Source organism: Gossypium arboreum, chromosome 12 (assembly GCF_025698485.1).
Source record: "Gossypium arboreum isolate Shixiya-1 chromosome 12, ASM2569848v2, whole genome shotgun sequence".
Taxonomy (NCBI): Eukaryota; Viridiplantae; Streptophyta; class Magnoliopsida; order Malvales; family Malvaceae; genus Gossypium; species Gossypium arboreum.
Window position 1 is genome coordinate 8,338,647 of NC_069081.1, and position 15,536 is coordinate 8,354,182.

A 15,536-nucleotide genomic window follows, 5' to 3' on the forward strand; every position below is an offset into this window, starting at 1 on the left:
TCAATTTAAAGTGATTAAAATATTTAATTTCAAAAATTTAATGACTAAATCAAAAAAATTAATAAAAAACCATATTAGCTCAATTTAATTTAATTATTTTATTTTTATTTTAAAGTAAATAAGAATAATTTTTTAGTATAGACTTAAAACTTAATATTTTTTATGAAAGGAAAAACTTAATATATACATTAAGGGCATTTTTATAAAATAATTTGAACAAAGCAGGGCAGGGGGGCCAGATTTACCTCAAACTAGACCCTGATCCTATTATTTTTCTAATTTCACCCGATTTGATCCACCCTAAATCTAAATTTTCAAAAAAAATAAAACCCAACCCTGACGGACCGAGCCGGGTTGTAACCGTGGGGTGTGTTTTTTACCATCTGCTCGCCCAAGGTATTGAAATGTAAAGCGTCCAATACCTAAGAGCAAGCCTTGTCTGTGCCTCAAATTCATAATTAAAAGACTAAGTTTTTCTACTGCCATTTAATTACCCCCCAAGAGTGTGATCCATGTTCACTGTCCCTCTTCCTCCCTTCCTTTTTTTTCTTTTTTTTGCTTTAGAATTGGCATCTTTTAAACTCACTTTTCCCCTTTATCCTTTAGCGGCAGATTCATTTCTACGGGTGTGGGTGTGAATAAGTTGATTCTCATCAATCTTCTAATCTTTTTGTCATCAACTGACCTAACCCGAGCCGTGTCATAGTAAGAGTAAGCCAAAATTAGCCTCTTTGAATACTCATAGGTTCTCCCAAACTTTTGGCACCCTCAAGTTCACCTCTAGATATTTGAACCCAAGTCATTACGTTTAAATTACCCTTTTTCTTTGCTCTTGAATTGTGCATTAATGCTACTAATAAATGGGACTTGTGAAGATGTGATAGAACTTTGGAGGAGTGCGAATTTGAGAGCCAATAATATGTCTTTCCATTTAGCTTACTGAAGCTTCATATTCATTTTCATGGCTACCAAACAGCATTAATTCCATCTCCCAGTAATTCCTTGTCACATTGCAATAACCCAGTGATTAGTTGATTATCCCAACTCATGAAGTAAATGAATCAAAAGCCAGTTGTCTCTTTCCAACCACATATATTAGTTCCATGTATGTGTGTGTGTGTGTGCGCGCGCATCAATTGTTATTATATGTCTTATGAAAACTGAAATTTGAACAAGATTTCCACCAGATAATAGCAGCAAATGTGATTACAATGGCCCCATGTTTGAGGATCAGGAGGAGCTTGTCAAAAACCAACAAATAATCAGTTTTTTTTTTTTTTTTTTGTTTTCCTTTTTGAGGATCATAAGTGGGACATTTAACAATAATTCCGTCATCATTACAATAAAGGGAAGCTAAGCATTTGTAATGCCAAGTGGGGCTGCTTGATTTTGATATATTCTTTACATGAAAGATTCAGACAAAAGCCAAGTTGAGATATGTTCCCTCTTGGATTTTTGCTGTCAGATAAGATTCTCCAAAGTTAATGTCATTACAGCAATGGTTACTATTACAAAACAAAGAAAAAAAAAAGGTAAAACAATTATATAGTTGATGAAAAACAGTGTTATTTCAGACGATAAAATTTCATCAATGACTAAATATCATCATCATTATTATTTTATATGAATGAGCACTACTTTTTTACTTAATGGACATATATATTATATGTGTGTGTGTGTGCGCGCGCGCATATCTTCTTCAGCCATTGGGAGGGTGAAGCTTTAAATGGGCCCAGAGCTGGCATGAAGAAGGTAGATAGATAGAGACACCTCAAAAGAGCACCCACCTTGCTCAAATCGCTTTTCCCCATTCACAAAGCAGGTAGCTGTGAAGGATGGGCACATGAGATGGAAAAGAATGAGAATGAAGCTCGTTTCATGTTATCACAAAATTTCCCATGTATGGGGTTGGCATCAGCTATGGATTTTTCTTTCCAAGAAAAAGAGAGAGCAGTAATAGAGCCCTCTTTTCATGAAAAAGGGACATATATGGCATGGATTTTTCTTTTGAGGTGGAAAATAAAAAAGCAGATAGATATCCCTGCTGCTTTTACTTTTAAGTCCACTCTTCAAATACTTCATCTTCATCTTCCATTAAAGCTGAAACACAATATTGGTGCAGTAACTTAATAGTTGGTCCCAGCACTGCAGTGCAAGCAAGGAGATGAGATAGAGAGATATGGGAATAACCCTCCATCCCTGCAACCTATCCATTCAATAATTATAATTTCATACACAGATCTTTCAACAAACATTGTAATGTTATACTAATAATCACCATCTTTTTACTCACAGTTCTTTGCTGCTGCAGGCACATGTTTCCAACTCAAAAACTGAAACATCTCACTACCTCTAGTATTCAGATACTCACAAAATGAAGACTATGTCTGCGTTTTCACTTTATATCCATTTCTGGTCCAACCTATGGTTGAAGAGATTTATGGTGCTGTCAGGTTGTCATGACAGGCGTCATCAAACTCATCACAATTTGCTTCTCACGCTGCAAGTTTCTTTACTTTTGTTTGGACATACAAACATACATACTTACATATACATATACATATACATATACATATACATATACATATCGGCATTTCTCAGAAGTCTATCCATTGATTTCTCATATTCTTTTACCTTTTTTTTTTTTTTGTGTGCTACATTTGCATGGACCTCTAAAACATGGTGTTCTAGGGATATATTTATACTATCTAAAGTCAAATATACCATAGTTTAGAAGAATATTCAAACACCATTTCTTCTGAGATTGGTGAGAATTAATTAACATGTCCTAATCAGAGGAGCTAATTATATATAGGTTCTGATGTTTTATGTAGAAACTAGCAAGATCCCCAGATGTTCAACCAATCCAAAGAATCAAAAGATAGTACAGTAAGAAATTGAATGTTTTAAACTCAATATACTTTTGAGCCTAAAAGAGCCTTACTTTTGAATCGTTCTCAAAGTTTTGAGACCAAAAAATACAATAACATGATAATTATAGGAAGCATTAGTTACTATATATCCCCACATGTTTCCATTGATAATTATATAAAAAGACTTATTAGAAGAAAACAAAAATGGGACTACATGGCCATCAATTGATGAAAAGCAATAGAACAATTGAGCAATTTTTAAAATTGAATGAAACTGCAATTCCATCATCATCATCCATCTCTCATTCAAAGCAATAAAGACCTTTCTTTGATTAAAGCTAAAGGGCATTTTTGTCATATGAATAAAGGAAGAGAGCATCAGCTTTACTTTTTTTTCCCTCCCCTAGTCTTAACTCTCAGCTTTAAAAGTCTGTAATCCAATTTTAAATTTTCATTCCAATTTCCATGAATTCATGGTTTAAAAAACCATGGCTAACAGCTTTGACTTCTTTGAGAGAAAAGAGAAGAGCCAAAAAGGAGAGGCTCACATTCTTTCTTGTATATGAAGACTCTTTGTAAGAAAATGTTGGATTCCGTAAGCCTATACAGGCTTAAAGTTTCTCAGATTCACTTCACTTTTCCCTCCTTTCCTAGAAAATCTTTTATCCTTTGAACGTTTAAAATCTTTTGGCCTTAGCTTCTTCAAACTCACTCATCTTGGAACATACTATTTGCGTAGAAAACATGGTCCCTCTCGTTGTTTTGACACTCTTCTCTCTTCTAAGCACCACTTGTTCAACTTCATTAGTTAATGACTTTCATGTCTTGGTCAAGCTCAAGAAAGGGTTTCAGTTCCCTGAACCTCTCTTAAGCTCGTGGATTTCTTCAAACCCAAGTTCCGTTTGTTCTTGGGCTGGAATAGAATGCGCCTGGGGGCGAGTTGTTTCATTGAACTTGACAGATATGAATATGTGCGGCTCTGTTTCACCTCAGATTTCGAGACTTGATAGGCTAACCAACCTCTCTCTTGCAGGTAACAACTTCACTGGCAGCATTGAGATGGCAAATTTAAGTGACCTTCGATTTCTTAACATTTCAAACAACCAGTTCAATGGTCACCTGGATTGGAACTATGCAAGTATCAGCAATCTGGAAGTACTTGATGCTTATAATAATAACTTCACTGCTTTACTGCCACTTGGGATTGTTGGCTTGAAGAGGCTCAAGTACTTGGACCTTGGTGGAAATTATTTCTATGGCAAAATTCCACCAAGCTATGGAACACTAGTGGGATTGGAGTATCTTTCGTTAGCCGGAAATGATCTTGAGGGAAAAATCCCTGGTGAGTTAGGCAAGCTCATAAAGCTGAGAGAGATTTACTTGGGGTATTACAATGTTTTCGAAGGCAGTATCCCTTTGGAGTTGGGTAATTTGGTAAATTTAGTTCACATGGATCTCTCAAGTTGTGAACTGGAAGGTCCAATTCCTCAGGAGTTGGGAGTTGCTTGATACTCTGTATCTGCATCTCAATCAACTCTCCGGTCCAATTCCTAAGCAGTTAGGCAACTTGACAAACTTGGTGAATCTTGATCTCTCCCACAATGCACTCACTGGAGAAATCCCATCTGAGTTGGTCAATCTTAAGCAGCTTAGGCTTTTCAATCTCTTTATGAACAGATTACATGGGTCTATTCCAGACTATGTAGCCGACTTGCCTAATTTGGAAACTCTGGGCCTTTGGATGAACAACTTTACTGGTGTGATACCCGAGAATCTTGGTCAAAATGGGAAGCTGCAATTGCTCGATTTGTCCTCCAACAAGCTAACCGGTACGATCCCACGAGACTTGTGTGCTTCAAATCAGTTAAGGGTATTAGTTCTCATGAAAAATTTCCTTTTTGGGACCATTCCTGAAGGCCTGGAGAGATGTTATAGTCTCAGTAGAGTAAGGCTGGGGCAGAATTACTTGAATGGTAGTATTCCAAAAGGATTCATCTACCTGCCTGAGCTAAACTTAGTAGAGTTGCAGAACAATTACCTTACGGGAATATTATCCGAAAATAGGAATAGCTCCTTGAAACCTGTTAAGCTAGGCCAGCTTAATTTGTCAAACAATCTCCTTTCTGGTCCACTGCCATATTCATTTTCCAACTTCACTTCTCTTGAAATCCTTCTACTCGGTGGAAATCAGTTCTCAGGTCCAATATCAGCTTCTCTAGGTGAACTCAGGCAAGTACTGAAGCTTGATCTTAGTAGAAATTTACTTTCTGGGATTATTCCACCAGTAATTGGAAATTGTGTCCATCTAACGTACCTTGATATGAGCCGGAATAACCTTTCAGGCTCAATTCCACCTGAGATTTCCAATGTCCATATCCTGAGTTACTTGAATGTATCGAGGAACCATTTTAGTCAAGCCATACCAAGAAGCATTGGTTCAATGAAAAGCCTTACGGTTGCTGATTTTTCTTTCAACGATTTCTCTGGGGAGCTGCCAGAATCCGGTCAATTTGCCGTCTTTAACGCTTCATCTTTTGCAGGGAATCCTCGACTTTGTGGTTCTCTCCTGAAAAATCCCTGCAATTTCTCTGCCATTACAAGGACCCCCAGAAAGGCCCCTAGGAACTTTAAGTTAATCTTCACACTAGGCCTGTTAATATGCTCTCTAATATTTGCCACTGCCGCCATAATCAAGGCCAAGCCATTCAAGAAAAATGGTACGGATTCTTGGAAGATGACAACATTCCAAAAGCTGGAATTTACAGCTGCTGACATCCTTGAATGTATTAAAGATGGAAATGTGATTGGAAGAGGAGGTGCAGGGATTGTTTATCATGGAAAAATGCCTAATGGTACAGAAATTGCAGTAAAAAAACTTCTTGGCTTTGGCACTAGTAACCATGATCACGGTTTCAGAGCAGAAATCCAGACACTTGGAAACATTAGACATAGAAACATTGTCAGGTTGCTAGTATTTTGCTCCAACAAAGAAACCAATCTCTTGGTTTATGAATACATGAGCAATGGAAGCCTTGGAGAAGTTTTACATGGGAAAAACGGTGCATTCTTGGGATGGAACTTGAGGTGCAAAATTGCAGCCGAAGCAGCAAAAGGCCTGTGCTATCTTCACCATGATTGCTCACCATTAATTGTTCATCGAGACGTAAAATCAAACAACATTTTGCTCAATTCAACCTTTGAAGCACACGTTGCTGATTTTGGATTGGCCAAGTTTTTGATCGATGGGGCTGCATCAGAGTGCATGTCAGCTATTGCAGGCTCCTATGGCTACATTGCTCCTGGTATGCATACAACAAAAGTTTTCTCCATATTTACAATTTATTCTCTTGTTGGCTTGTCAAACTGTGAAATTTGTATTCATCTAAGTTGGTAGCTTGTTCCTATGAAATTTTTGTATTAATCTATTATCAGTTGATTTACGATGAGATACCAACATAATTTGGAACATTAGATACTTTTTTTCCCCAAATATTAATGTTACTTTTGTTCTGTTGTAGAATATGCATACACACTGAGAGTGGACGAGAAAAGTGATGTGTATAGTTTTGGAGTGGTACTTTTAGAGTTGATCACTGGCCGAAGGCCAGTGGGTGGATTCAGTGAAGGTGTAGATATTGTCCAATGGGTAAAAGGAGTGACAAAATGTCGAAGAGAAGTTATTGGAATTGTTGATCCAAGGCTAACAAGTGTGCCCAAAGATGAAGCAATACTCTTATTGTTCATTGCAATGCTATGTGTACAAGAAAATAGCATCGAACGTCCCACCATGCGAGAGGTGGTTCAAATGCTATCGGAGTTCCCTCGACATTCTCTCAAGTACCAATCTTCATCTTCATTCATTCAGTATCAACAGAAAAATCTTGAAGAAAATCAGAAAAGTTAGGTATTTGAGTTCAATGAACTTGAAACCTTCTTTTCTTTCAAATTTAGGGTTTTATGGCGTTTTAATTGTTTGTTATAGTTTTCCATTTGCAAAATGTATATTATAGATATTTGTCTCATAAGCTTTCAACTTTAGATTTAAGGATAAAAGATTTGGTGACACGACATACAGAATTAGACACAATATAAAAGGTTGTCCTTTCTAAGGGGTGGCCTATAGCTAGAGGAAGCGTCAAATCCTAAAAACAGCGCCATTTATGTAATGCATTTAACACCCCCCCCCCCCTTTTTTGTATTATATGTTATGTATGCATGCTCGTACATTTTGCCTAACAACTTCCATAATCATTCAGACAAACAGATTTGTTGCAATTTTACAATAATTTCAGTTCCAATGATATTAATAATGAAGGGCATTCCTTCAACGATTCAAGTTCCACAGGTTCAACATGCAAAATTAAAAATACTTACAAATAGAATCAGCTTAAAGCCACATTCAACATAAAGGTGGGTGAAGAAGTCCATTAAGCATCATCCTCTTCTGGTTCTGCAGCCTGATAAAAAAAAGAGAAAAGAAAGAAGCTTTATTCAAGATATTGGCAGAACTGCATTTGCATAATCTAAGCCTTGATAAATAACCAGACTGACAAACCATCATTGTGCAAAGATTTCAAAGGGCCAATATGCGATGACAAAAACTAGTTTTCCTTGGGTCATTGACAAGTTAACAAAAGCAAAACTGAACGGACTAGTAATAGGTCATAGTATCCATGGAAGGCAAGAAACAGGACAGTAGAATCTCAAAAAATAAACAGTTTTTCTATGTCATATATCGAAACTTCCACGTTATATGTGTTAATAATACTAAAATGAATTTACAAATCAAACTACATATGCATGAAAAGCTACTTCCAAAGTGTGCTATTCTACAACAATTTTTGTTTTCAAGAATTGAGATATGGTCCCTAGGTTTTTTGAAATTTAATTTTCTATCAATTAACCATAGATACTCTGCAGACTATAACTACAGCACCAACAAATTAGTGTTTTCATTAGAACTCGGTGCATTTCCAATTCTAAGCTAATTAGTTAACATACGCAATAGAAGGTCATTCCTATTAAATATGTACAGGACAAATAAGGAGAAAAAGAAACCTTCAAAAGAATTAGAAAAAAACAAAAAACTAACACACAGATCCACGTCGTGTAGCAGCTTTGAGTGCTAGGGACATTTGGGATTATCATGAAACTGAAATGCAAACAGCATAACAGTAGACATAAAACAGAAATCAACTACCACTGAACAAATGTAGACCAGAAGATTACCTGTTCGAGACCCAAAGTATTTGAAGATCCACCAACCTTCTTGAGAAACTTCTCCATGCTTGAAGTCATCCTAGCTATATGGTTTTCCATACGTGCATATTTTTCCTCCATAGCCTCCATTTTCACTACCATCTTGCGCACCTTTTCATCTGCCGACTTTTTGGCCTCAGAAGCCATTCTCACCAGGTCATCACGGCTAGATATCGGACCAAAAAGATCAGTACAAGTGGAACGCATTCTATAAGGTCGCACACGGTTATGGTTTTCTTCTCCCATAACTCGACACAAAGTGTCATTTGACTCATCACTACATTGTGAGGTAGTCTCTTTCTTAGCTTCCTGTTCACGGATCTTTGACTGCAAAGAGAAACCCAATTGTTTAGCTTGCAAAATTTATCAGATAGAGGGTAGATGCACATATATTTACATATAACCCCACATCTAAAAAAAGTACAGTCGAGTTAAATCTACATACAATTAATTCTGCTGCAGTCTCATCAACAGGCTGTCCATTCTTGCGTGTATGTGTTAAGATATAAAGCTCAGCTCTAGTTGGCTCCTTCCCATCAGGCCTTTTGTTTCGCTATTTGAACAACAGCAAAATTTCTTTCAATACGCCTTCCAAAACAAACTATGCAACACGCATGTAACTATTATTTCAGAAACACAAGAAATTACCTCCTCCTCAAGTATCCTTGCATAACTCTTAGTCCCTGAAGAATGTCCACTCCTCTGTTTTAAACGGTTAGCCCTATTCGTAGCACAATGTTTCTACCAATGGAAAATACAGATAACATTTTTCACATTTTTAAAGTTAAGTACCAACAAAATTTACACCACAATAAAGGAACTTGAATTTACAATCACTGCTTCGTAAATACCTTTGTGTCATCAGAGCTCCAATATGAGATAAGGCTTGGCCATTGGTCAGGAACAACCCTTGGGTCAAGTACCTTCAAGCGCTCTTCATCTGTTTTAAGAGAATCATAATATGTTGCCTTTAGATCTGCCTTCCAATTCCTCCATTTTGTAGCAATAGACTGCATGACCCAGGACTTGCCACTTGGATCAAGGGCAAACTTTGTCTATAGCACATGGAAGAGGCAAAATGTCACTACAAAAGGAAAGCAATATGACACAAAAGGAATAAGTAAACGTTTTATCATGCCTGAACATATTCCCACATTTCCTCTTTGTAAGAATCTGGCATTGCTCTCCAGTGAACAAAATTAAGGGGTGCCTTGTGTCCATTCCGTGCTATAGTGCCCAGGAAGCTGCTTAGCTTGGATGACTCAGGACCAACAGGCTGTCCAAACTTGTTGAAATGAACAAAAATCCGCTCACCATCTGCCAAGTCATTCAAGAAGCGGCAGCGAGTGGGACCTCTTCCTCTCTTCTTCTTTGTTATGCGCTGTGGATGTTCCGGGCTCTGTGGAGTCTGATCAGGCTGGAGATTGACAGAGGCCACTTGGTCCTGATTTGCTTTGTTAGATTTGTTGGTTGTGGGGCGGGCAGAATACTCAAGTGCACATCTAATACCCCTCAAGGCAGAATCTGTAAGTGACATGTGTGAATATTCTGCAAAGAGGGGGGAAACAGACGCACCATCCAAAATGAAAAGCTAATATAAAAATTTATATCAAGACTGAAAACATCAATGCACTTGCACAGAGGAAAATAGAATTTGACATTACATAAGCATCATAATAGCTAATGCAACTTAACAAGTCAATAAAGACTAATATTGACGATCATGTTTAGCATTTATTTATTTTCATTACTGCTTTTATGCAGGTGCAGATGGTTAAATTGTCAAACTGGATAGAAGATAAAGCCAACCATATAATGTTATATAAATACAGGGGAAGTAGATGGTTCATAGAGTGACAAAGAAATAGCATATAGATGGTACCAATATCTAAATTATCTTGCAGCTGGGATGACTGAGGCTGGCAATGGCTTGCCTTTGGATGCAGTTGCTGAGGTTCACTAGATTCACTACGGCTCAACGGGGACTGTTGGGGATGTGATTGGCCAAGTACAGCCATGGAATCCACAGGATATAAGGGAACATAACCACTGGATCTTGTATAATCTGCTTGAGGTGGCAAGTGCAATTTTACTAGCGAAGTAAAAGAATGTGAATAAATAATGGTTGAAGTTCCTCTACCATGGACTTTACATGTCATTGAAACATGTACCGCAAATCCTTTGGGGGGAAAAACTTGAGTGTAAAGAGACAAATAAATGAAGAATCTAATATTTCAAGTAATGAAGAAATGAAGCATGCTTCTGAACTCTGACCTAGAAGGATGGATTATTAAAATAAACAAAATAAAGAATCACTGAGAATGTAGTGTCCTAATTACAAGATCATTCAGGATTAGAAGTTCTGAATTACTGTATTCACTTACCACCATTTACAACAGCTTGCAATTGTGTCTGGGAATGGCCAGGTGGCCCACCATGAATGGAGGCAACAGGATTCATAGACGAGTTCTTTCTGTGTTTCGACATAGATGCATGTTTTTTGTGTTTTGGGGCTATGTCTGCAGGAAGATGAAAATATGAACATAGTACAGTGAAAATGGCAAAGGAGATAAATAGAAATGGAAAAAGCTATACAGTATTTGTCACAAATGAAAACTAAATAAATGGAAATAAAGTATATAAACAAATGAACAAAGAGGACTAAATGTCAGGGTAATGCAAAAACAATGCATGCTTCCTAACTCAGAACCTGCTGTAATAATGGATTCTCACAGAACAAAATAAATAACCATTTGAGCATGTACTGACTATAAGTTAAAAAGCGGTACAAAGATTATTGAACTGCTGTGCTTGCTTACCACCATCTGCAGCATCATGCAATTGAGAGGGTTGTAGTGGGCTGATGCTCTGCCGCTGCCGCAGAAAATACGGTTGCTTGTTGCTTAACTGCGGCTGTTGTGCATGAGAATCACTGGGTGCACCACCACATATTGAAGCAGCAGGAGCCATAGCTGCATTCTTTTTGTGTTTTGATAAAGGTTCATGCTTTTTGTGTTTTGGGGCAATTTCTTTATGTGGTTGCAAATGCGAATATCCTACAAATTCATTATTGGTGTCAAAGAGAAATGAAAATAGCTAGATGGTAGTTGTCAGATACTGACGGCTGATCAATTAAGATAAAAAGAGTACAATTTAGATTCTTTCAAAAATATTAACATGAGTTAGTGTGTTCCACATGCAAGATTGGTATACTTAAAAAAAATAAACCAAGTCAATTACAAGTATAACATCAAAACAGAAAACCATTAGCAGATTTGAGGCATGATAAATGGTTTCATTATATATTATGCTAACCATTTCTGCGAACTGAAAACACAATAACATAATCGCTTCTTCACAATTTTATTATCTTTTTTCGCTACATACAAAGATTGAAAGAAAGCATTTATTGGACTACATGAAGAACTGTTCAGTTTCCAATTTTTGCCTTAATGATTTTTTAAATAAAAGGTAAGCAATTCAAACTTAGCACTTTTTGAAGGGGCATGGTTAGAAATTGAAAAAAGATTAGTATTGAGCAGGCCGAGAGGGAAGATAGACAATAAAAAGTTAAAACACTTATCCAAGAAAAGATTGACAGAAATGATGAATATATTACCTGCATTGTTACAGCCTGTGCAAGCTTGTAATTGGGAGAATTGGGACTGGTTGGTGCTAGGCTGTGGATGCTGTGACTGACAATGTTGATGATAACTCACTGGGGGCAAATGGGAGAACTGTGGCCATGAAGTGCTTGGTGTAGTTTGTGGTAATTGATGAGGTTGGCTATAGCTGAATGGAGGCATGTATCCATATGGCTGACTAAAACCCAATTGATCCTGCTGCATCTGACTGGCACCTCCTACTGCACTGCTTACCTGATAGAAGGGCTCAAGCCCACTATGCCTTGTAGCATAGTCTGTGGTAGATGGTTTGTACGAAGTTCCCACTGAATAAATAAAATTGAAATACGAATCCATAAATGCCAAAACAAAATCCTCAAAATGCATTTGTAATTGGATTTGAGAATCCAAGACAAATCTCAGATTTATTACTCTATTCATACAGCATGGCATTTGAATTAGATGTCTCAACATTGTGCATATAAATAAATCTTCATTTCTCAACATTAACCTACCAATTGAATAAGCACCTTGCAATTTGCATTACATTTTATTGCTAGTCTGCTATCATTTCATAATTCACTAATGAGAAGTTTAATGTCTTATTGTAATAGATGAATATATTTTTTGGAACTTTCTAGATGGTATCTACTTGAGCTCCCCTAATTATATATATGTACACATTTTTTGGAACTTTCTAGATGTCAGTAAGCCCTGAAATTAACTCAATATGTATATCGGGATTGCTATTTATTTGGACACTGACTGAACTAGTTAGTTGATCAAGAAAGGTAAAATATCAAAAAAAATGAAGTAGCCGATATAACAGGAAATCTCTTTTCATGAAGCATCTGAAGCTTGTGTAATAGTTTTGCATCTCTAGCATAAAGGGCTTGATAAATTTTAGAGAAAACCATCCGAATGTAAGAAACAATTAATAATAAAGGACCCATACCATTAATCTGTCTTGATTGTTTGATGCTCAAGCCAGCAGCTGTCCAATACTTCATGAACTTTTTCTTCACTCGTTTCATTAGATATACTATATACTCTCCTTTCTTGTTGCACTTGCAGCAGTTCTCCCAAATGTATTGTACATCATTAAACACGTCTTCTGAGTTCAAGTACTTTATGCTACTTTCTAAATTACTACATATCATACCAAAATCCATTGGAGTATCTATTACAGCATAGTAATCCTGTTTCCAGTAAACAAAAACCGAAAAGGGAGGAGGGAGGAGAGAAAGGAAGTTAGTGAGATTAATCAATATCATTGATCAGAGTGGACATGCATTCAAAGGTGCACTGTGCCAACAAAAATGATAACCATACAAGTGAATCTTTTATTTTATACTTAAGGCAACATGAGTGAATAATGTGAGTCAGTAACTTGTATATCATTTTTAATGCTAGCTAAGGGAATATCAAACAAAAAATATAAAGAGACAAGACAAGCAAGCAGGCCTTCAACTTAGGCTAGATTCAATTGCTGACCCTAGGAGAATCATTCAACACATAGCATGGGGTTATTAAAGATAATTTGGCATTACATTCACAACTTTCAAGGTATCATATACTTACAGGTTTCCCTGAAGCAACAGGATCTACAGGAACATTGAATGGTTGAGCCTCATCCATCTTCATAATTTTCTTTATCACCTAATAAGTTGAGAAAAATGACAGTAAGTACAAAATGCATAAAACCTCAAAAGCAGATCAGTAACAACAGGCATTGTTCCATTAGCAATTTGTAACTACATTTTATTTCCTTCTCAAATGCCTGAAGTTTGGTACTGATAAGGATTGTCAGCATACCTCCAATGCAGCTTCCAGTTCTTTCTTATTGTAGCGAGGATCCTGCTGAGGCATCTTAAATTCGTCTTGCCTTTTACCAGAAGACCGCAATAACTTAGATGACTTAACATCATCTTTCCTCCCTTTCTTTGGCAATTTACTTGCTTTCTGCTTTCCATTACCATGTCCTTTAGTTGATTTCCTAGATCTCCTATCAATTGATTGAGAGTCACCAGAGCTACTATCTTCAGCACTAAATGACTCATCACTGTCACTAGAAGTGGACGATGATGATGAATTTCTCTTGGCATCATCAGGGTCAGAATCACACTTATCAATTACTTCCAAATCGTTAGAGTCTGCAGACACAGAGTCTTCTTTGTTAATTTTGTTAATAGAAGTTAAAAATGCTTCCTTGTTTTGGTTCACTGCCTTTTCACTTTGGTTCGTTGCTTTTCCATTTCTGGCCACTGCAGCTGATTTTCTGGCTGGGGATTTCTTGCATGCTCGTTTTCGCTTGGTCCTCATTCTCTTTCAACAAATTAAAAGCTTCAGAAACTCTCTTTTACGCAAAAGATCGTTACAGAAATCAGATTACTTCAAATTCCAGCTCATGGTTGTAAACTAGAAAACCAACACTACAATCAACAAGATAATAGGAAAATATTAAACTAGAGCAAAATTTGATTAAAAATTAAATTATTCTAAAATATTAAAACTGTAAAAAAAACACACACACAGAAACCCAAATCTTTCGATAGCACTAGTTTCTCGCTAATATTGTCCTTAAACTAAATAACCGAGCGATCACAGTGATTATTTAGGTTTAGATTGAATTGAGAGAGTAGTTACCTTTGTCTTATGAAATTCAAGTCGAACTGAGGTGGGAGGAATGAGCTAATATTTTGGGAGAAATCGTCTGCCCCAAACTTGAAGGGTAAGCGAGAGTAGAGTTCAGCTTATAACCGTGACGATCATCGATTAACGGCGCCGCTAAAAGTGGAAGAAACCAATAAATCTGCATAAGCCTTCAGCGACACTTTCAGAGCTATTATTTCTATACCAATAGACAAAAATCCTACGGTCGTCATTGACTCTTTCAGTTTTCTAACGTCACTTCTTTTAGTGACAACTTCTATACCCAAAGTGGAATTCATCGTGACTCAAGCGAGTATTCTAGGCTTGAAGTACTGTCTAAAAAAAGAATAAAAAGGGGATTTGAGTAGAAATATAGAGTAAAAAATATATTTGGGTAAAATGTAAGATTCGTCTTTTAAACAGAGTAGGCTTTGAGTATAATTTTTTAGCTTAAGCTTGGCTTGATTCGTGTCACTTGTATATTATATATTTTAAATTTTTTATATAAAAACTAATTTAAAAAAGATATTATAGTCGAGTTGAGTTAGGTCCGGTTTTAATATTTTTAATATAGATTGAGTTTAGATAAAATTTTAGGCCTATTTTTTAGATAGAGCTCGGGTCTAAAATTCTGCATTGGCCTAACTTGTACCCAACCTGGCTCGACCCATAATCAAGTCTACCCACGAATTGGAGAAAGGGTGAAGTGGGAAAAAAATAGTGACATTAGGGGAAATTTCAAATTTGATCCAATAATTTGATTTGTAAATTTTGATTTTGTGCAATTATGAACTTAAAATTTTGATTGTCAAATATGCATATGAGACTTTACTTTTTAATTTATTTGTAATATTTTAATAAATAAATTATTTATTTCCATATTGTATATAGTTTATTTGTGTATGCGTATTTAAATGTATAATGGTGTTATATGGTATTTTTTTTAAGGTTTTCATAAACCAAATCGACGATTGAACCGCCAGTGTAACTTCTCCTACCCACATTGATGATTGGTACGGATAGAAAATGTTACCACAACAAAAGAACAACACTCAAAACTTAAAACTCTCAAAATATCATTCATTAAAATAATTACAAAAATTCAATAAATCAAGTTTAAGACGATTAG

The 15,536-nt window shown here is 36.3% G+C and overlaps 2 protein-coding genes across 8 annotated transcripts; one reads left to right on the plus strand and one right to left on the minus strand.

The window, feature by feature from the left end:
• Positions 1-3,297: 3,297 nt before the first annotated feature.
• LOC108479571 (leucine-rich repeat receptor-like serine/threonine-protein kinase BAM3) lies at positions 3,298-7,022 on the plus strand. The gene is given in 3 exon segments (XM_053022715.1): positions 3,298-4,372; positions 4,374-6,175; positions 6,392-7,022. Coding segments are annotated over 3 exon segments (2,943 nt in total). The 5' UTR covers positions 3,298-3,617; the 3' UTR covers positions 6,778-7,022.
• Positions 7,023-7,099: 77 nt separating this feature from the next.
• On the minus strand, positions 7,100-14,764 carry LOC108479572 (uncharacterized). 7 transcript variants are annotated; one of them, XM_053022716.1, is made up of 14 exons: positions 14,402-14,735; positions 13,571-14,173; positions 13,337-13,414; positions 12,711-12,954; positions 11,752-12,081; positions 10,952-11,188; positions 10,517-10,651; positions 10,015-10,197; positions 9,271-9,680; positions 8,984-9,187; positions 8,781-8,873; positions 8,578-8,685; positions 8,103-8,459; positions 7,100-7,330 (listed from the first exon to the last, which is right to left on the minus strand). In XM_053022716.1, exons 2-14 carry the CDS (start codon positions 14,075-14,077, stop codon positions 7,301-7,303), a joined length of 2,916 nt encoding a protein of 971 aa, XP_052878676.1. In that variant the 5' UTR covers positions 14,078-14,173; positions 14,402-14,735; the 3' UTR covers positions 7,100-7,300. The 7 variants fall into 7 exon arrangements, with proteins under 7 accessions (XP_052878676.1, XP_017637746.1, XP_017637745.1 ...); XM_017782257.2 differs by having other exon boundaries at positions 9,271-9,656; positions 13,571-14,187; positions 14,402-14,734; XM_017782256.2 differs by having other exon boundaries at positions 13,571-14,187; positions 14,402-14,734.
• Between the last annotated feature and the right edge of the window lie 772 nt (positions 14,765-15,536).

Bases quoted from the DNA above. Each gene is read 5' to 3' on its own strand.
- LOC108479572 (XM_053022716.1), bottom strand. From the start codon at position 14,077: ATGAGGACCAAGCGAAAACGAGCATGCAAGAAATCCCCAGCCAGAAAA. The intron at 10,652-10,951 runs GTAAGCAAGCAC...ATCTTCCTGCAG, and splicing joins GCATGATGCTGCAGATGGTG to ACATAGCCCCAAAACACAAA. The intron at 8,460-8,577 runs GTATGTAGATTT...TTCTCTTTGCAG, and splicing joins AGACTGCAGCAGAATTAATT to TCAAAGATCCGTGAACAGGA.